The sequence below is a fragment of the Larus michahellis genome, chromosome 6 (genome assembly GCF_964199755.1).
Source record: "Larus michahellis chromosome 6, bLarMic1.1, whole genome shotgun sequence".
Classification (NCBI taxonomy): Eukaryota; Metazoa; Chordata; class Aves; order Charadriiformes; family Laridae; genus Larus; species Larus michahellis.
The window spans coordinates 49,668,789-49,691,254 of NC_133901.1; the positions used below are offsets into that span (position 1 = coordinate 49,668,789).

The following is a 22,466-nucleotide window of genomic DNA, read 5'->3' on the forward strand; positions in this document are numbered from 1 at the left end:
CAGCAGCTAACAGCATTCAGTGCAGCTTCTTCCTAAGCGAATTCTCTCAAGACCAGCATTTGCAATACAGCCAAGTGCAAGCCAGCAGTCAGTCGGTCCATCCTCTTCCATGAACACTGCCATACAAAGCCATTCCTTGTTGGAAGGTATTCTAATGGATGGCATCGAGGGAGGCAAAGCACAATAGACACATTAAATGACTTCTCGAATGCTGTATACTCTGCTGTATCTGGAAGTCATTAGAAACCATTAACCATGGCTTCCCAGGCAGCCCAAATGAATGGAAAAAAGAATGGGGGGGAGGGAAGGCAACCCCTACTACAATTTGAAAACTGCCATAACAAAGAACAGGCAGATGCAAAGGGAGAGAAAGCCTTTAAATATTAATAAGTGACCCAAATCAAGCTTCAATCCAGCAGTGACAAACAGATCTAGCAAACTTGTGAAGCCACTCTCAGTCCTTAAAATGAAGTGCAGACACACTTATTCATTCAGAATGGCGGGGCCTGGCAGGGATCAAGAGTGATGCAAGTGTGTCAGCGTTCCAAATGGCTGGATGCACACGGATCAGTCCCCGGGAGACTCGGGAGTACCTTACTAGACCACTTGGTTGCTTCCCGATGTAGAGACTGAGCAGCAGCCAGAATGGGCTGGTTAACAGGCTGATTGGTTGGCATTAACAGCAGCTCAGGCTCGTAATCATCTTCAATGTCAGAGGGGAGAGTGAATTCAACATCTGCATCATCCTCCTCATCTACATCTACACCAGCCTCAGCCGCTTCATTAATCACAGTCACATCAGGCTTTGCAGGTGGCAGCAAGGGTGGAGAAACAGGGGACAGTTAGTACAAGAAGCAGGATTTGGTAGAAGAGCATGAACTGAGCTGTTTTAGTGACCAAATCATCCTCTTGGTCTCTCAGGATCTGGCAAGACAGCTCTAGGATCAGGTCAGAGGGAAGGGGAAGGAACACAAGATTAGCAGAGGAAACAAACATTTCACCTGTGAACCAAAGTTACCAAAAATATTAAGACGTTACAATTCAAAGATGCAGCAACGTTTTTCACATGAGCATACAGTTTCTACAGACAGAGGCTGACTTGCAGAACAACATTTTTCTGGCAAGACAACGGTGAAATGAATGGATTTTCTGTTTCAATGAAAGCCATTTTGACTGCATAGAAGCAGGCACAGCAGCTGATGACTGCGGTATTTGTGCAGATGGAAAGCTTTGTATGGAAGCCCATTCACATATATGTGGTAAGAAGAGACAGAAGCAGGATCACGGAAAAACCACTGACACTGCCTGCTGTAGGGGGGAGGGGAAAAAAAAAGGAAGAAAGTGGGGTGGGGGACACTGTAGCAGTGAGTATCAAAGTACCACAAATAACATGAAAATTAACAAAACCGGGGTTATGAAAAGAAGAGGTGATACTGAATGTTATGAATGCTGTGAATACTACAGTTCTTAAAAAAAAGATTGAACAGAATTAGAATAAGAGGATTATGAAGCATATGATACTGTTTTGCCACAATATGTTGTATCCATTACCTTAAAAAAAAAAAAAGGATTCAAGCAAATATATTGTGTTAGGGTAGATCACAAGGAAGAGGTAAGTAGTATAACAATACAGGCATTTGTAATACAGCAGCATTTCAATACAAAAATATTCTCCACATTTACTAGCTGTATTTTTTTTACTAAAGCCAAGTGTGATAAAGTCAAAATTACCCTTACCAAACCCTACACATTTTCAACTGTGTTTTGTTTAAGAGACAGCCTTTTATAGGAAAAAAAAAACAAACCAAACATCTACACCAAAGAAAATACACAGAAGTTTTGAAAGGAAGTTGAATCTTTTATATAGTGCCAAATCAACTCATCTTCAAAGACAGCTTCTATTTAACTCTGAACCTAATTAAGAGTTTCCAAATATCCCTCATTTTCTGATTTATCCAAGTGAGGGGGAAAGGCAGGGAAAGCTAAAACATTAGGCAGCATTTGTTTTGTGCTCCATGAGAAAAATGGAGTACATAAAAGCCCAGAATCCACTCAGTGAAGCGTAAAAGAGGAAAAACAAATTGATTTTAAAACCTTATAAGAATGAAGAATGTTATCAAAATTTTACAAAGACTAAGTACTTGTCCCCCCGCATTGCGTAACACATGGTAAAGTACCAGCAGACTAATGCAATTGGGCAAAAAAGCAGAAGAGAGTTGACACAGAGTCTATTGTGATTTTGTATGAGCAAGATCTTGTATTTCTGTCTTCTCAGGTCTAACCCATATTCCACAGTAGCACTGTCCATCACTTCCACCCAATAAATGACTTCAGAGACTACAAAAATGTTTTTAAAACTTCTTCCCCAAAACCACACTGTCAGAATACCTTTACTCTTATTGCTAAAATGGGACTTAAAGTATTAGAAGGACAAATGCTAGGCTAACTTACTGCTTTGTTGGTGTCAAATTAAAGAAACAGCAATGAAAATAGTGTTTTATAATCTAAAGACACTTTTTAAAGAGCTTAGAGCTCTTTCATAATCGGCAAGCAGTTTTAAAGTCTGCTGCTTGGCTTTGATAAATAAATATTTTAACAGTTGCACTATTTAATTTAGAATGTATATAGTATATAGATAATTTAGTATGTCTATAGTAAAAGAATTTTATTAGCTACTCTGTATTGTTAAGTTACCACTTTGGGATTCAAACATCAAAACACCTTTAGGAAGCTGAAATTAAAGCTTTTGGCCTCAAAACTACCTTCTGAGATGACAAATCTATTCCAATACTACCCCTTTAGTAATATAAATATGTATTTGGTATATCCATAAGCATGGGAGGAAACAGAGCTTTTCATTTTATGGAAGAAACACTGAAATGGATTTGTAGGACTTCTTTTGTATTTTATCTGTACTTCTAAAACAGATGAACCTTAAGCACAGAGCACTAAAGTTGACTCTGTAAGCTATTCGAGTTTATCTTCTCATTCAGCATCCCATTTGGTGGGGAAAAGTAGTGGAGGTTTTAAAACCCAAATTCTGACCTTTAATTTATACCTGCAGAAGCCTAAATCTCTAAAGTTCTTACTCAGTTGCTGCCAGAGGAAAAATGTGGCTCTTTGTGGAAAAAAAAAAAGGGAAAGCAAAAAAATTATATTAGCATTTATAAGACTGACAAATTCACATTGCTTTGTCGTAGCACTGAAGTGGTAAGGAAATGAAGGATTTTGGCCATAATAGCGAGCGTGACTCACTGCAAAAAAGAATGAGATAAGGCCATCTATATATGGTCACTTTTCCAATCATAAATGCACCAGATTAACGACGAAGTAACTTGCAGCTCCTTCCAAAATTAAGCCAAACCAGCTCATGATTCCTGCAGCTGGCATCTGCAACATCCATACAGACTTTTCAAAGTCACTTAAATATAGCAATCCATCAGCTTGTCAGCCTAGAAAGGCACAACCACTAGTGGCTCTCCAGGCAATACTCGTATCAAGGATCACAAACAGCTTAGCACACAAGGCACATTTGTGTTCAGAGGTATGTTAATAAAGCATCCCAGCAATTCTGAGCATTAGAACAGTTGACCCTAGCTTACTCCGAACTTGAAAGGGTTTTAAATTCCTCCTCTGGCAGTGGTTTTACTACTTGGTCTATAGAAGACTATGCTTTGTCATTGAGGCAGCTGACTTTGGACCAAACACACTGATCCTAAAAAAAGAAATTAAAAAAATATTCCTTTTGGCACGAGACACACATAACAAGTTCTTACCTTGCTAGACCATTTCCGGGCTTCATCATGCAACTGCCTAGCAGCCATCATCATGGGCTGATTAATAGCTTCTCCTGCCTTCTGCTCTGGGAACTCTTCGTCCTTTTCTTCAGGTGGTGGTGGTCTGGGTGGGGGAACCTCACCCTCTGGAAGCGGTGGTTTTGGAGGAGCAAGCTCATCAGTCAGCTAAGAAAGGCAAAAATCTCCTTCAGTGCAATGAAACAGTACACAGGGTGAGTAATGGGTACTCAACTGAGCTCATGCCTTTTGCCAGTTTTTCAAGTGCACTCTGTTAAAGGAAACACCATGTTTTAATCTCTTCTTTTGAAAGCTGGATTGGTATTTTTTAGACTTACAGCTACTTGTACGTATGGCTGGCCAGACAATGCATTTTATTTCTAAGGAATAAAGATATACTGAAGTAATTTCAGCATGCAATCCACACGTCGTCAGTGACAACTGCGTATTGTATCACAAACTGCTGCACTTACATGAAGCTGCTCAAGGTCAGGAGGAGGAGGGGGGAAATCTGGTTCTTGAGGCTGGAAGGCTTCTCTGACTTTGGCCACAGCTCCCAGAATTCTGTATCCAGAATCCAAGAAACTCTTCTGCAAACCTGAACAAAAATCCCATTACCGGTTTAACAGCATTCTGTAACACTTAAAACTGCAATACTACCCAAAAAAATTACTTTTATAATGCACTGTGCCGAGTACACTTATATCTGTGACAAAAAGATGTTTAAAAACTACCAAATTGTTTACAGTGAATTTACATGTTTGAAATGTTAAGCACAACAGGAACAAAACAAAGTCTAGGCTGAGTAACAGTCACTATCAATTAGCCAAAGTAATTCCCAAAACAGCTTTTAGAATAAAAGAAGTCATGTGATATTTTCTTATATAAAGTAGTACTACTGATAACTAGTAACAAATACTTCTAATAAGGATTATGAAATCACATAATAAACTGGAACACTGAATCCCTTTCCCTTGAACGTGACAAAGGTCTTGGACTGCATTTTAAAAGAGCAGGATTCAGCAGTTAGTGGTGTGACATTGATTTCACCATTCTGGGATTTAAGCGTACACAGAACTTGCATAAAAGGGGATACACAGCTGTACAAGACCAAATAAGCACTACTTCACATCATCTTCAGCCAGTCAAAAATACATTTGTAATCAGCTTACTGAATCCTTACCAGGATCAGAAATGTTGCCTGCCACAGCTTTAGCGTCCATTACCATTGGTGATATAGTTTTACTCAGCTCATCAGAGGCTGCTTTAACTGCCTCACGGAATTTAGGGTCTTCTGAATTTTCAACCTCCCGTTTCGCTACCAGTAGGATGCGGTTTGCTCGTCTAGCAATGCTGGTGGCACCAGCTACCAGCATCTGAGGTTGCATGTTGGCCATGGCAACTTTACATTTATCAAGATCTTTCTTAATAGCCTCTTCCGATGCATCCAACAGAGATTTAGTATCAATGGCTTCATCCACCAACCCTAGAATAAAAGTTCAACACATTAATATTCTAGTTTCATCTGCGGAAAGGGATATTTGGTATTCCAGAGACTGTTCACAACAAGAAAAGTAAGTATTTCCAAACTGGGGGGTGGGGAGGGGTGGAAGGGGACATGGGAATCAGACCAAATGTATTACTGTAGTTTTACTTCTGATTATGCGGTACGTCTATCACAGTACCCTTGGTCAGGCTTGCTCCCACTAATGACATCTCAACCTTTTACGTATCTACCGTGGAATGTTACTTGAGTCAAGAACTGGCTTACACAGCATACGCAGCAGACACTCCTTCCTCCCACCAAATTTCTTTAAGCATATTCAGTACTTTTTGTACCTCTCCCATTCAATCAAAAGCAAATATCCCCCTGGCTGTGCTTTCGCTTAAGGGTCATATAGTGTCAAGGTACTAAGATTTAAAATGCCCACAATTTAATTACGGGGATGGAGAAGGAGGTAGTATACAGTCAGGAAATGTGCAGACCAGTGTAAAAGATCTGCACTTTGGAAGGACTGAAACATTTAAGTGTCTCAGCAAGATTTAGTACATCAGTCGCTTTGCTTTATTCCCTGCTTTCACCAAGCTGTTACATCATTTTGAACATGTTTTCTTACCCCCACTTAACTATCTGTCCTCACTCAACATGCCAAAATTATGCACAAAACCCTCAGGCTGCTACAGGGATATACTGCTAGGATGGCAGTTGCAATAAAAAGCATTGATATTTCTGTTTTCCCACAAAAGAATTAAAGCTGAATTTGCTCCCCTGCAGCTCAGAATTAACGATATGAAGCAAGTTATTTTTTTATACTGTAACTCATACATATTTCTGGAGTCAGAGAGCACATTCCCACTTCTCCTAATTTATTTTTAATTAGCCATTTATGCATGTTTCATCACTCCAAACAGGAATGGAGCGGGGGGGTGGGGGAAACCTATAGCAGCTAGTTAGCCACAAATATAATCTTCAACAAAAACTCCTACTTCACCTGTCATTTTTTCTACATTATCAATCCATTGGTTTTTCATCGTCTCAAAATGTTCATAAGCAGCTTGATTTCCAGGATTTCTCAGGAGGATACGAGCAGCTGATACTACCTGCCAATGGAAAACATTTTTAATTATGGAAGTATGAGTATATAGTGACATCACACATGTTCTTGAAAATGCATTTGTTTTTTCAGGACTGGATGTGTAGCTCCTCATGTGGAATACTAGTTCATTCATTCTAGTTCAACATCTAACTGCTCGAAGATTTACAGTGCTTCTGGAATTTGGTGACACAAGTACTTTTTTTCCCCAGAACTTCAATTACATGCTAACGTATCTTAAAAACACTTTGTGAAAGCACTAAAGTACAATACTTATTACTCTACCAAAATTTTAGAGGGAAGTTTAATTTGGAAAAAAATTCAAAGAGCATTTTTTCCACTTACACTTTTACTAAGCCTCACAGTAATTTTGTTTTAAGGGTAAGTCGCTAACACTTCTGTCCAGAAGTTGAAGAGTAAGACAAGTCATTTAATCAGTTTGTTCTACTTGGTACCATATACACAAATATTTGCCATTCCTCTTTTAATAGTGTCAGCACTATGTTCCTTGCTGGTATTAACATCTTTCACGGATAGCAGAGGCATAAAGAAAATTGCACAGAAGCCACCCCCAGCCCTTTGAGACGAAGGAAGCAAACCTGTGGGGTAAGTTCCCTTGCTGATTTCACCGTTGCTTGAATGCCCTCCACAGTAGTTTTATTCGCAGTTCCGACTGCAGCTGCTTTTTCTGCTGTAGCTCCCAGCCTGGCAGCGTGGTTTTCAAAGTTTGCTGCTCTTTCATCAAACACCTAGTTGTCAGAAGAGAAAAACCATTTAAACAAGCCTAACTTCCGTAACAGAATACACTGTTTCTTCAAAGTGTCAAATACCAGAGACACCTTAATATCCAAACTTAATTCATCTGAGAGGATGAAAGAGGACGCAAAAGCTTAGAAGCGGTTTTATTTTTTTATTCATTACATTTCTGGACTTTCTTCTTTACTAACTCATTTGGGCAACAAAGGACACTACCGTATTTTATAGCTTTGAGGTATTAAGTACACTATTTCCTGATGACTACTGCTGTAACAAATACTGTGTCAAAAACTATTTTAGCTCATTGGAATTAATCAAAAGTAATTATATTTGGAAGATAAGGACAGGGTTTGACCCTAAAAACTGAAGCTTTGTATTGAAAAAAAATCCCCTCCTTCCATAGTTAGTTATTCAAGGCAGAGAATACTTTCACAAAAAGCTATCCTGTCATAAAGCTAAATTCCCCTTGGCCTTGGGAATCATTTTGATCATGTTCAAATCAACTTGCCAAACAGAGCTGCCAGACACAGAGTTTTAGATACCTCACATGCAGACAGTAGCTCTGAAGTACAGGAAACATCCAACAAGAGAACAAGTCAAATCCATTGACTGATCTGTTGCATGAATTTGACTATTTTAATCAGCTTATATAATGTCGAGTTATACAATCCACTAACTAGTGTGTCGGTGATTTTTGCACAATAATTTTTAGCATGCTGAAGGCAACATGGTATAAACATCACAGGGGGAAATCTTTGCCATTTATTGAAGTCAGGAACAATACAGTTTCCAGGGATATACAGCACAATTTGCAGTCTCTAAGAGTCCAGAGAGATTTGCATGGCAAAAATAAGCATGTATGACAAGCTTGTAAAATAACTCCTGATTCATTTTTCAAAATACAAATTCAGGTAAAATTAAACAATTACTGAAGCTTCACATGGGAAAAAGACCACCCAGGTATACTTGCCTCATCTCTATTGGGAGCATCAGAGGGAGCAGTGGCTGCCACTGCTAATAATTTAATAGGAGTTGTGGTGTCACTAAAAACATCAGAAACCTCCTGGGTCATTGCCTCTTGCATCCGTGTTTTAAGATCCTTAAAAAAAAAAAAGGAAGATTATTAGCATGTGATACAGGAATGTTAAAAATTAGGGATTCAAATCCCATAAAATCTCTTCTTGCAAAAAAAAAAAAGAGCACATTACAATAGCAGCCATTAAAATAAAGTTATCTTAAAAGCACGATCAATGAATCCCTTTTTACATAATTTGAAATACAAGAACCTTACATACCACTCCTTGAAGTGATGAACAGCACGAGATCTTGCCCCTCAAATTTGCAACGCTAGCGTACTATTTTATTTTAAAATGAGACTTCAATTTTGATTCTGAATTGTTCATTTGGAATCAATCCCCATGGCGTGTTATCAAAGCCTTTGTAGAAAGCTTGCTTTAACATCTCAGCTAAACCAACACGTTTCTTGCTGCACTTTTGTTTTTATTGATGCCTCCCACACAGAAGCACTTTACCAGATGAGTGCAAATACTTCAGCGTATCATGTGCTTCACTGCACAAGGGCAGACTCTTACCTTCAGTGAGTCCTGAAGCTGAGCAGCAATTGCCCTGGCCTGAGGAGATTCTCCCTCCCCTCTTGCTGCGAGGTCAGCTAGCTGAGCAGCCAGTTGGTCTACACGGTCACATTTGGCAAGCAGGTCTTGACGGTAAGGTCCCATCATGACGTTGGCTAAACGACGACCTTCTGCAACCAGACCCCGAATTGCTGCCTGGCCTACAGTGGAAGAAGTCATGTTGCGTTACCATACAGTGGAACAAAACATTGAAAGCATAACTCAGAGGCACCATGAAGCAAGCGACACTTCAGAATTCTTGAGTTTTTAAAAACACCTTTCTAGGTAATGGAAAGAATCTTCTGCAGTTTATCACTGAGTAATTGCAATTCAGACCCACAGAGGAATTCAACTCTCACCAGTTTCTTTTTGCTTATTACAGCAGCTCTGGCTAAAGATGCATCCTTTTTAACTAGGGTGGCCTGACAGAAGTTAACCATTACAGCTGTCAGGTATTCTTACATAACTAACCTCTTGACTCCAATAGAAAGCACTTGCAAATTCCAAGTACTGCAATTCATCTACACATCACTGCAAGACATTAGAGGCACGAAGAGGGTGAGAAAAGCCAAGTAGAAAACATCAATGAAAAAGCAGAATACCCTCTTCCCAGGATTCCAGAAGTCATGGGTAAGAAGTGTCAAGTGTCCAGGATGGGGGAGGGAAAAAAACCCCAACACCTTACAAAGCCTCCCCAGTGTGTCGAAAGTTTTTCTGGAAAAAAATTATTTTTAGCATGGGTGATTTCCTTCATTCACTTACAGAAGCTTCCTGTTCTTTCACAAGAATATATTCCTCTGTTCTTTCAATAATACAATAGTATTATTCTTTTATAAGAAGTGATCATATAGTAAGTCCTTTAAAGACCTACTGAAGAATCATTTTAAGCCAATGCTAACACACAAGTAATCCAAATTCATGATCAAGCTCAAAATTGCTTAGAAGGAAGTTATCACAGGACCTGACTATCCAAGAATCACTCAGCACTGTCACCATCATTTTAGAAAGCTTATTAGTGTAGCTAAGTTTAGTGCTATTGGAATGTCCCAAGATGTTTTTTAATTGTTGTCTTGCGTCAGTCAAGTGCAGCCAAGCAAGTACACTTCACACACCAGTTTAGTATTTCAATACAACTTGCCTAGTTTGTATCTGCCAATTACAATTACTTAAGCCATCACTTTGCCAGGGTAATTCATAATATGACTGCATGTTATAAGTATTTGTAGCAGCTAACACTACCAAAGTGGCTCACATGTTTATAAAATACACAACCTGCCTTGTTACTTCAAAATTCAGTTTGAGTTGAAGCACTACTCTGGGATAACTGCAAACGCACCGTTACTTGTGACACCGTCGTTACTACTGCAGAGAACACTGAAGTATTTTCACATTATTGTAGTACTGAAAATATCAGCCCAAATTTTAACAGAAGTGCTGTCCAGACAGAAGAGAGCATGAATCTGATTTATAATCTTAATATACCTCTCCTATAAGCACCCTGCCAAGTGCCAATGCAAGTGAGAGACATTTAAATGAAAAAAGTTGTATAGTGACATCATGTTACAACTAGAATTTTTTTATTAAACTAGAACCATTCAAGTTACAGGACATGCCACATCTTGCACTTCTACACTCATTTTTGCCATACGTATTACTCCAGCAATTGGATATATACTCCAGAACTTAATCATTGTTGAGAACCTTCAGCTCCTTCAGCAAGCTTTCAGTATGCACGCAAGCCTCATGATTAACTAGGCACTTACAGACTTCAAGGGGGATTTAGGTTACCTTTGTTTCTTTTCAATTAAGAATAATAAAAATTAAGTTTAGGTTTTGTGCTTTTTTGAGACAACTGCCTCACAGGTTACTATGTTAAAGAGAAACATCAAAATTAGGAAGGTTTTCAGCCACTACCAAAACATCTCATGAGACGTATCTACCACCTTCTTCATTATCAGAAAGTGTCAAAACATGGAACTCCACTAATCTATTTAAAATATTGCATATAAATTTGCACTTCACAAGCGTCCAAGCTATCAACATCACTAGATTTTTAATTAAAGTATCTGTCATCAGATATTCACACAACAGAAGCTGAAAGGTGTGAGAAAGAGGGATTAAAGATTTGCAGTTATAAGGCATGTTTCCACTTGTTGTTATCAGTTGCACTGCTCAGACCTAACTGCTATGGAAAAAACTACTGAATCCAGTTTTCAAGCTTCATCCACCTACTTGCAATAGCATCAGAAGCAGCTAAACAAGAAATTTCAGAAATGGTTTACAATAAGCTCTCAGTAAAGCAACTCCTGAGCCATAATTATATACCCGCTGATAGCGTGCTTGGATTCTCAGATCACCTTTCTCTGTGATTAAGTAACGTTCTCCTCAGATAACCCAGAAACCATACAAGAAGTGATATTTTTAGGTCAGGTTTATGAATGTTTTTCTCCTCTCTGAAGGACCTACTCGATTTCCTGAAGTAGGTATAAATTCAAATTCGACAAATATTCCTACATAACTAATCTGTTGACTCCAATAGAAAGCACTTGCAAATTCCAAGTACTGCAATTCATCTCCACATCATTGCAAGTCATTAGAAGATGAGCAGGAAGAGGGGGGAGAAAAGCCAAGTAGAACACATAAATGAAAAAGCAGAATACCCGCTCCCTGTGTGGGGAAGAGCACAAGGAACCACTTACCTACTCCCCGATCAGCAACTGTAGGATTGTCTATCCACCTTTGAGCTTGCTCAATCTTGCCCTCCAAATGGACAGCTGCTTTCACCGGCCTTGTGTTTGCTACAGCCCTGTTTGTTTTGGACTGTAAATTCTGAAGTGACGTAGCTATCTGCTTAGCCAATGCACGGGCCTCAGGAGAGTCACCTTTCCCACTAAGGAATGAAAAAAAAAAATATAGTCATATAAAGATCATTTACAGCTAGTCCCAAATTCAGCAGGAACACACAATGCAAGGTACTTTATCTTTCTAAATAAGGTTAAATTTGACACTTGAGTTTCAGAGCAAATAATGCAGATCTGTCATCCATAAATCCTCACGCTTCTCTGCTGCGGTAACTGGATATTACATGTGTTCAACACAGCACTGAGGTGGGGGAAAGCATGGTGCTGTCATTGATAATTCTGATGTGTGACTTTGATTTCTCATACTCATGGCTGCCTCACAAGTAACTGCAATAATGCCACATAGACTACAAGCAGAAAGACCCAAGGCTATATATAAACTTGAAAAGAAATAGCACATTAAGACCTGCAGCAGCTAAATCTCAAGAAAAACTTGATTAAAGTGTCTAACTAATGAAGAAAAATATTTATCTCCATATTGCAACTGGCCATAGACAAAGATCACAGTTTGTACAATAAGTGTTTCTCCACTTCCATTCTCAAGCACCCTCTTAGCAAAACTGATACAGAAATATAATTTCTGAAAGTCTTGTCTTTTATGTAGTTTGTGGTTACCTCTTAGAGCACTGACACTGCTTTAAGTCATAGATATTCCACCTTGCCATTTAGTAAACTGCTTAGCAAAAACAATGATGACATTTGTCTGTATAAACAAGCTTAAATTTCACATTATCTCCCTCCTTTGAAGTACTTTGACAGTACAAAGCAGCTCACTTTTGGCTTCAGTCTGCCTGCCAAATATTCCATAGGCAGTAGAAAGAAAATATTTTCTAGGTAATACAAGTCTAGTTACTCTCTGCTTTTTCGGTTTTGGTGTTGGTTTTTTGTTGGAGGTTTGGTGGGTTTTTTTGAGGAAGACAGTGCAAGTTGGGCTTTGGGACACAAATCATTAGGTTGAAGCATTAAAAAGGATACCATATTTTATAAATTAAATTTTTAAAAGCATGTTAAAAAGTTAGCTTCTTCACCCCCACCCGGGAACTGAACAATTCTTCACATTCAATTTTTACTAAATGCAGGATAGAAACTCAGAAGTATAAGATGTCCATTCCCTGCTCTTGGAGGAAAATATATTCCCCAATTAACCATCAATATTCTGATTTTGATCAGCACTTTGAACTGCAAATGGAAGTCATTCAAATAAATTAGCGGTGATAAAACTAATACGTACTGTCGTCGCAGATCTGACAGCTTAGCTGTCAAAGCAGAGATTTCCCCCAAGGAACGAAGGATATCATCTCTTTCTTTAGGCTCCTCACATAATTCTGCGACTTTCCTTGCTTCAGCCATAATTCCCCGAATATGTTCTTCTCCTTCACTGCCCCCATTAGGATCTGCAAGCCAATTCTTAATAGAAAGAAGTTGTGTACAAGTGAACATAAACAGTAATATTATTTCTATAGAGGCTTTTAAACAAAAAGAAATACCAGTACAGCTTTCAAAACTGTATTTAACAGAAAATACTTTTCAAAAGCAATTTCTGTTTATTAGATACCATGAACTTGTTCTACTGTCTGGCAGATCTTCTGTTTTGAAAAAGATGTCAAACTAAATGAAAGCTACCCTAAGATTTTACATTGTCTCTTTCCCCAGCATTTGCCAACAGTATTTTCAGAAGAAAAATTTAACTAGTGCCTTTGAAGACTCACGATTTGGCTTTTAGGAAAAAAAATGAAAATATATGCTTTTGCACACAGTGCGCAGCTCTACAGAGCTTTTCCTAAAAGGTCTCATTATCATTTCAGTTGATATATATAAAATATTAATGTATATTTATATATATAGTTACATACACACATTTAGGTAAGGTATATTTAGAAGGTTCATTATTTGATAACCATCACCACCACTGGGTAATAGGCTGTCCATTGAGGGAAATTAAGGGTTACAAAAAGAAAAAGTAGTTTCGTTAACACTGTTTTGCTTTTGTCCTGAATATGAAGTTCTAAATCCTGAACTCCACTCCCAAAACAGAGTGCAAGGAAAAGGCTCTGGTTTTACCCACAGGAAAATCTATGCAGTCTGAAACTCCTCTACTCTTTTCTTTAATAAGATTAGTTTACATCCAAATTTAGAGTGTTCCCTCATTTTAATTTCACAACCTCGAAATTTTTAGCAATGATAAAGGAGTTATGGAAAAAAAAAATCACAAGCTGTAGGAAAATTACAGCACCCTGTAAATTAAATTTAAGATTTTTTCTGTGTAAAAGCAAGTATTCCCTACACGTTCTTCCTAACAAGTAACTGTGTTGCGTTTGCAAACAACTACAATAGTTCAGTATAACAGCAGTAATGTAATCACATTCTGAAGTATTTATGAAATCATTGGTGGTACCTGAGCAGCATCAATCTTCTTAGCAATTGCCTGCTTAGAGTTTGTCATGGCCTCCAATTTGCGGGCTGCATTCTCCACTTTTGCAGTGAGCAAATCCAGACCTTGTGACACCTGCTGCGCCTTCTGCATAGCCATGGGTGTAGCACCCTGTCCTCTGCCCGAGACAAAAAAAAGTATCACAGATTCAGCTCAGGATCGAACAAAGCTCTTTTCTAATGAAGAGACCACAAAAACTGTTTATGAGCATTCCCAGCTCATTGCAACAGATACAGTATTTAATCAGATTATTTTTTTTTCCTGGGAAAACAAAAATAACTGGAGGAGGACCACCATAACAAGAAGAGTTTAAAACTAAGAGCATATTTTCCCCTTGCCAGAATTTGACACTCGGCATCCTCAGAATAAAAAAATATGTTTTAAGTGTAAGGCTATTTGAGGACACAGTTCCACTAAAGTACCCAGGGCAAGGCCTGTTATCTCCTTATTTACAGACTGCCACCAAGTCACAACACTTCACAGCGTGGTAGTCTATGGATTTAAAGTGATGGCAAGAATTTGTTCTTAAGGTTAACTCAAAGCACAGTTCTCCAAATAATCTGTATTTCCTCACTTCCTGCACTTCACTGGGGACTTAGGTCAGAAGAGGCGTAAGCTGTTTTCCTTTTTTTAATAAAAACCTCCTAACTTGTGTTGCTTTTTCTGACAATTTGAAAGACACATTAACATTTAGGAGAAAATATTATACCATGAAACCATTACCTGTATCCCTAATGGATTGCAATGAACCGCTTTCAGCCATTTCCATGTGGAGAATTTTTAGGGGGATGGGGAGGAATGTTAAAACAAAATAAAGAAACCAATGTTGGAGCACTAAAGCTTAACAATTTACTACACTCATAAGCAGCTGAAAAATTCCTTGTATTCAAAGGAAACTGAGTTATAGCATTCAAACTACATGGAATAGTTATTTCTTAGCTCATCATCTTTATGCCTTCACAAAGAAATATCATACTTCTTACTTCCTGGGAAAAGAACAAAAGGCCATAATACCTAACATCAAGAAACTATAGAAAATTTAAAGAGACTCATCTGCTGTCTAAAACCAGAACCCCTTAAATCCAAGACACCATTGTGAAGAATAACCAATTTATAATGAGGAGGCAGAAGACTGATAAAGGGCTCTGGTTAAATAAAACTCTTTGCAAGAAATGCCCATGACATTCAGTATAATATATCAGTGACTGATAAACAACTACTTGTGGTCTAACATCTCTATACACACCTAAAAAATAGAGCATTCATGTACCTTACAGTCATTGGGGTATATCCTCTTTGGAGAGCAGAGTTAACAGCAGAGTTTAAAATTCCATTTCTCCCTAATTTAGAGGAAGGTTGTGTTTGACATTAAAACAACTCCACATTATCTACTAGAGCAATTTTGTTCATCATGTTATATAATTAAGATTTCACACAATAAAACATATTATTCTTATCAGAAGAGATTGAAGTAAAAAAGGCAAAATACAGCTACTGGCCTGCTCTCCTACAGATTAGGAAGCGACACAACTGAAAGTTCAGAAAAGCCGTTTAATAGTACTGGAAAATTGTCCATGAAAAGTAATAGATTTACCTAGCTCTGAGGTCAGCCAGTTGATCAGTCATCTGGCCCAGAGTTTTGCATGTTCCCAGAATCTCTCTGCGTTCTTTGCCGGCACACAGTTCTCCTGCTTTTCCAGCTTCATCAAGGATCTGCCTTATTGCTTGCTCACCAGCATCCCCTAAGATGCAGAGTCAGTTAGTAAAACAAACAAGACGTGCTTGAGTAAACTGGTAGTCTCATCGTGTCCCACCACATTAACTGCATTAGGTTCAGACATGAAAATAAATTTATCAAAAAGTATGAGATATACACCAAATATGATAGTTATCATAGGACTATTTCCAAAACAATACGCGTCACGTGCCATGTATTTCAAGTCATTTAGTCAGTCTGTTATCATAGATTCATTTCTATAAATACTTCATTTACAGAATCTGTAATTCAGGCTAAGAAGGGAAAGAGCAACATGGCAAGATTCATGTAGCCTTTACTTCAGCCAGTTGCAAATCTGGTTTGATTTTGGCTGAAGAAGATGCCAGAACAACATTCCTTTTACTTGCAACCCACGTCGATCCCATCCTCCTGCAAATACTGGTTCCACCATGAGATTATAATACTGAAATTGTCTCAAAAAGTTGTACGCAGTAAAATCTGATTTGCAGCGAGTTCTACAACCATCTTTGCATTTGTCCTTACCTACTAAATGTTTAATAATTTATTTCATTAGTTGTCAGTGTCAATGACAGAAAAAAAACCTTTCAAACTCAGTTGGAAAAAAACTTTGAGGTTTCTGGAATTGATGGTGGCAAGGGGAATGAGGTCAGAAGCAGTATAAGCAGTAGCTCCACAGATGATAACAATTCACTTCCAACTTCTACAACTGTATTATTTTGGCTTCAATTTCAGAGGAAGTATTTTAGATAAGGTCTTTCAAAGCCTAAATGGAACAGGCTTCTACCTGGTTTTATTTATTTTAATGATGCATACAAAGGCAAAAGCTCTATATAAGTAAAGGTGATTATAGTTACAGTATTTATGGCAGATTTTCATGTTAAATTTATGTCAAGACGGAAAGAAAAATGCCTAAAGATTACTGCTAGGCAAGTCTGAAGGTATACAAAATTGAAAATACAGAAGGAGGAATTTTAAGTATTAGCAATGACTACAGTTAAATACGGCTCAATGCACTTTATAGCTTTTTGTTTTTACTAGTGTAACACAATGAAAAAAACCACATGTATTATACGGAGTTTGTTATTTAGACAACTGAAAAGAAGCAAAGCTTTCCAGGTCATTAGACACAACTTGTTCAATCTCCAGTATCTAAAGAAAGGAATAAATACAGGCTCCTTCTGAATGATCCGCTACATATGGGTTATTAATACTTAAAGGCAGTTTTGTCTTACACAACAGAATTATTCAGACCTTTAAAAATCAAAATACTTCGTGCTGTTTTTTTTTTTTTTAATATTACCTGGAGGTGCATTTGGATCTCTCAGCCAACCTTTTGCCTGGTTCATCTTTGAATCTATTAAGGCTAATGCTCTTTTCATGGCTTCAGTATCCTTTACAAAAGAGAAACCACCAAAATGATTCTCAAAAAAAAAAAAAATCAAAGCACAAATAATCAACACAGCCAAAGCAGACAGAAGTTCTATAGAGCACAGTCTACTTACAGAACACACCCATATAAGCAGCTCAAAACCCATTTTCAAACTAGCAGATCATAATCATTTGTTTCCAATTAAGACAGACATTTTCATTTCACTCAAAATGCAGAAAATATGCATGCAATTTTAGTGATTTTTCTATTCCTTTATTTACTAGTGTTTTAATTTCTAAAGTCAGAGCTATAATAAGCATACATCTTGGAGTTAGTTCCATTTTTTTTCCTTAATGTAGAGCAGGGCACATAGAAGAGTTTTAACAATGAGATTAAACTTCTCAAAAATGGAAATTGGCCAGTGAATTTTACTAGTTACTTCTGTGTAAGAAGTTGCACATCTGCATTTTTCACCTGCTCCACTGCTTAAAGTCAAACAGCTGCTATTTGCAGAAAACCAGACTGCCAGCTAATTCCTGGAATTCTCAAACATGGAGTTTAACATCTTTGGAGACAACACGTATTCACATGTGGTGGTTTTAAACTCAGAACTTCTCTGCCAGGAGCATCAGAGAAGCTGCTGCTTTGACTGTTATGCTGCGATTATCCAACACCTCTTTGACTAGAGGAGATAAAACCATCCAGTTCTCATTTCTCTGCATACTCTGTTAATTGTTCATGTGTCATCTCTCCACTAGAGGCCAGAAGTTTTCTATCTTATGCAAAAAGACAGTGAAAAAAGTAACAAGTACCTTAAGCAAAAAGTTGGGGGAAAGCCAAAATAGCTTTTTACCACACATGTAATAATTTGAAATGTATCTAACATCCCACAATTAGTATACAGATGACGAGAAGAAGCCTGGCTCTCATGCTATTAACTGAATTGGACCGTCCATGCCCAACTCTTATGAAGAGAAGCCTACTAGCATCAACGATCAGTATCTGGTACAGCATGGGATGTCCTGACAACACTAAAGAACTGCCACATTTTTGTGCAGTTGTTCATTCTGTGTGCTTAATCTCAAACATATATCACTGTAAACATTTTGGCATTTAAGCCAGTTTTATTCAGGCATGTTGGCCCATCAGCTATTCATAAGGTGCTGTAACAGAATTCAGCAACCAACTCCAAGAAAGGTCATGCAACACTGATGGATATTTTTAAGGGCTCTTGAATCACAGCCTGAGAGAGGGCACCAAAAGCAAAATCATTTTTACCTGGGTGATCGTTTCTCAAATCTACAAACTGGGTCTCAGAGCTTAGGACAGGCCTTGTTTGAGAAAACTTCTAATGGGTAGGATTAGGATATGCAGCTAGGGATGGGGGGCAGGCACATTCTTTTAAAAGAAGTCATCTTGTCTATAGCTTGAGACTTGTGCATTTAATATATGACAAGAGACGAGTAAATAATCACTTCAGTATTCAAATGCATAGAAAAACCTTACTAGCTGTGAAGGTAGGTATTACAGTTTTCCATTGTTTTATATATGGGCTGAAGCTACTTTATTTTGGAATGAATGGTCTACTGCAGCCCTGTCTACCCATAAATAATTTGAAACAAAGAACTAACTGAATTTTTAAAAAGGCAACAGCTGTTGCTTAGCACGTTGATGAGATGATAGGTGTGGGATAGCTGAGCAAAGGAGAGTGCTGGGAAAACTGCCTTTGCCCCTCCCTTTTTACTGACACAGGCTTTTGTGTTGTCTCAGCTGCCTGCAGAGTTGCAGTTTCAGCAAAACTATACAGAAGCCTCGATCAAAAGTCTTCTATCAGGGGAGAAAAATCAAGGGTATTTCAGTTTTTACACTCATGATTTTGTAATGCTAGCACTACCTAAGCAATAACAGGACCCATCTGTCCTATCGTATGAAGGCTAATAACAGGATAGCTCTGCAGTGTAAATCTTGCTGTCCTGTGTGGCTCTGCACTCATGTTTGCAAAATACTGTCCCCTTTTCCAATTTAAAAAAATAATCTGGTGAAATCCTAGTGTAGCAGTTGAAGTGTTCCAGGACAACTGCTCTAAAAACGCACTATTTCCCATTGTCTCAGCTCAAACTGCCACAGCAAGGAAACCCTCACAGCTTTAGCCTGATAAGGAGTTTTCATTGCAATGACATGAGTAATTTTTAAATAGGAAATTAAACCAGATCTTTAACTAAGTTTGTTGGTACTGTGCTTTTATTTCTGCCACAGTTGTGTCTGGTGTCAGATACTTGGCAAGTGACAAAGGTGTAGCAATCCTGAAATGTCTGGACTTATCCACCAAATTCAGGCTATTAAGCAAGACGACAAAAGTAGAAATATTCAATTTAAACAAAACAAAGCAACTTGCTCAAGGTCTTACTGCTTGAAAGTATCTTCGTATTCCTGATTTCTGTAGCTGTTTAAATGCCTTGTTCCTTTCTAAACAGCTAAATATGTTTAAAATTTTACTCTTCAGGATTTGCCAGCAGAATATCAGTTGCAAGCAAGAAAAAAAAAATCTTACAGCTGTATCCTGCAAAAAAGTTTCATGTAGAGTAGTTTTATCAGCAAGAAATTATTCTTTCCCTCCTCTCCCCACAGTTCCCCTGTTGGCAAAAGGAATTTCATTAACAAAAGCAGCACTATTACCTTTTGAGAAGGGATGAACAAGTTAATCAAGTTAAACAACTAGGGCAACACTGTCTGAAGGGAAAAGAGCAAGTTGGCTTTTTGCAAATCAATTCATAAAGCAAATGAGCACTTATTTAAGATACCTTTATGCATCACTTCTGCCACTACCAAGAACTTTGAGATTATTCATGGAGCTGGTGGTATTGGCCCTGCTTTGAAAAGGAGCATAATAAATCCTACACAATCCCTTGTTGAATATAAAACACAACCTCTGGCTCAATAAAGTGGTCTAGTCTAGCGATATCTGCATTTCATTACCAAAGAAGGGAATGTTGAAGGAAATAGGCAAAGCCAGCTTTCTGGCACAGTAGATAGCTTAGTCACCATCCAGGGTTCAATCCTGCAGGATACCAGACACTTTTCAGCTTCCTACAACTTTTAACTCCCTCCATTTCTATGGAAGTGGAAGATGTTTGAATTGAGTATTACTTCAAATGTATTTAAAAATAAACACTAAGAATATACAAGAGAAAGCTAAACTTCTCTGTAAAACGTAAAGTCCAAGGAAAAAAGGCACAAAGATATGAATGGAAGAAATAAATACAGATTGTTTTCCAGATTTTGTCAGAGATCAGTATTTGCTCAGTATTTCAATTCTAAATCAGTATACTATTTTTAAAAAAATCCAGTGGTGGTGCGAGCAGGGATTATTTCAATCCAGTAACAGTAACGTGCATTTCAGAGTCCAGAAAGACCAACAAAATAGTTCACAAAAGAGCTTACAACTCTGTCTCCATACATTTGGTGAGTCTCCACTATCTCTAGGTAGATTTTGTGATACTTCCAACATACAAACAATTCAAGAAAGAATAATAAACATAAAATAGACTCCAACATCAACAGCAGCATGTACTACACAGGTAAAATCCAAGCCTGTGCATCCCCAAACACACCTTACTTTGCTCCAAAAAAGCATGGGGAATATATCTTTCCCTTGACCACAAAATGCATGCAACAGTAATCTCAAGCAGAAATAAACAGCTCCTCCCTCTCCCTTCCAGAAAAATAATGAGTAAGTCAACCATTAATGGATATACATGCAAAGGTCTGTAATATGTGGCCATTGGCAAACTAGCTCCTGCTTCTGCATTTTTCAACTCAAATTCTTTGTCACAACTGTTTGGCTAACGCCCAGCACTACAGTTCCAAGTTGTCAGCGTACCTTAATTTAAAAGACAAAATACAGTTAGGTAAAGTTCCCAGCTCAGAACAGAATGATATTTTGATTATACTAGTCTACACAACATATTTATGCATTATGCATAATGACCAATATTTTCCATTTGGAAATACTGCTATACACCAACTATTTTCTTAATAAAATCCTTTATTAATCTGCCTCACTAGCAAGAGAAGTAAAAACTTCCTAAGGCTAAATTGCCAACTTTTTGCAAGAGTCATTTTTTACCATGAAAAAAAACTGCATTTGTATCTTGTAAAACACAGGAATGCTTAAATCCAAAAATAAAACATAATTAAAGAAAATGCACACACAAAATTGAAGTTTTAGGCCTAGACCTTAAGAACATAAACCAGTTGAACTGAAGGAAGGCTGATGATGCAATACTATGGAATGGATAAAATTCATGATTTAAGAAAGCTTTCTGGACACGTAGAAAGCTTGTTCCTGCACGACTGGACCCTTTATTTGTAGCTACAGAGACTAGTACCATAAATTAACACAAAAGCATTCAGCAAGAATGTGCTCTAAAACCTTGGGCTAACTCTAATCAGAGTCAGAAAGACAGTCTTAATGCAGTTCAGCTTGCAATTACCATTCTCTTAGTGACAGCCAATTCCACATGGAGCTAGGCAGAGCTATTAAGATCCTTTTAAAACTTCCGTGTGTATATACATAAGTATGGTGTCACAGCTGGCACACAAATAAGAAGTTGCACAGCACACAGTACAAAATCCCACATACATGCTTTTTTGGTTTTAGTACAAGGTAGAGGTGGAGGGTGTGGAAGAAAGCTTACCTTCTAAAGGTGAGAAAAGGGTAAGAAACAGGAGAACAAAAACAAAGATGCATAAAGTAGTCATAATAAGGAAGTGATAGTGACAAAATAACTCAAAAGGCAAACTAAGGGTCAAGTGCCAAACAATATAGGCCAAAGTGATTTTAATGCCTAGATTACATCAATGTTAGATTTTCTGCAAGATTTCATTTGTTAATAAGTCTGGCTTCAGATCTCAATATTTTCTTTAAATATATTTACGGTTACTTGTTGCTCATAGCACTAACCCTTAAAAAAATCCTTTCAGCAATTTACTTCAAGGTACTCAAAAAAAATCGGCAGGAATTTGAGTTATGCAGTTACATTTATTTGTAAGCCCACAATAACACTTTACGATTCTGTCTGTCAGACCTACTTTATGGCCTGCTAGACATTTCAGTATCTTCCATGGCTATCACTTAAGAGCACCACTTAAGTCCAGGTAAGCGGCTGCCGTTACTTGCACAGCTTAACACCAAATTGTAAGGAACCAATGCTGTCCGTATGCCAGCTTCACAGACATCATACTTATCCAGAAAGACTGTTAAATCTAACATGTATTTCTTTGAGACAAGGC

At 37.8% G+C, this 22,466-nt stretch overlaps 1 protein-coding gene across 5 annotated transcripts in view; it reads right to left on the reverse strand.

Annotated features, from left to right (window-relative positions):
- Positions 1-22,466, reverse strand: part of VCL (vinculin) — a 60,148-nt gene that overhangs the window by 5,727 nt on the left and 31,955 nt on the right. For 2 of the 5 annotated variants that reach the window (XM_074590924.1, XM_074590925.1), the window contains exons 7-19: positions 17,106-17,199; positions 15,662-15,809; positions 14,032-14,185; positions 12,868-13,043; positions 11,475-11,665; positions 8,737-8,936; positions 8,115-8,243; positions 6,988-7,137; positions 6,287-6,395; positions 4,978-5,280; positions 4,268-4,392; positions 3,777-3,962; positions 594-803 (exon numbers count right to left, since the gene is read on the reverse strand). In XM_074590924.1, the coding sequence (XP_074447025.1) occupies positions 594-803; positions 3,777-3,962; positions 4,268-4,392; positions 4,978-5,280; positions 6,287-6,395; positions 6,988-7,137; positions 8,115-8,243; positions 8,737-8,936; positions 11,475-11,665; positions 12,868-13,043; positions 14,032-14,185; positions 15,662-15,809; positions 17,106-17,199 (2,175 nt within the window). The remainder of the gene's footprint in view (positions 1-593; positions 804-3,776; positions 3,963-4,267; positions 4,393-4,977; positions 5,281-6,286; positions 6,396-6,987; positions 7,138-8,114; positions 8,244-8,736; positions 8,937-11,474; positions 11,666-12,867; positions 13,044-14,031; positions 14,186-15,661; positions 15,810-17,105; positions 17,200-22,466) is intronic. The other 3 variants (XM_074590921.1, XM_074590923.1, XM_074590922.1) reach the window with 3 other exon arrangements.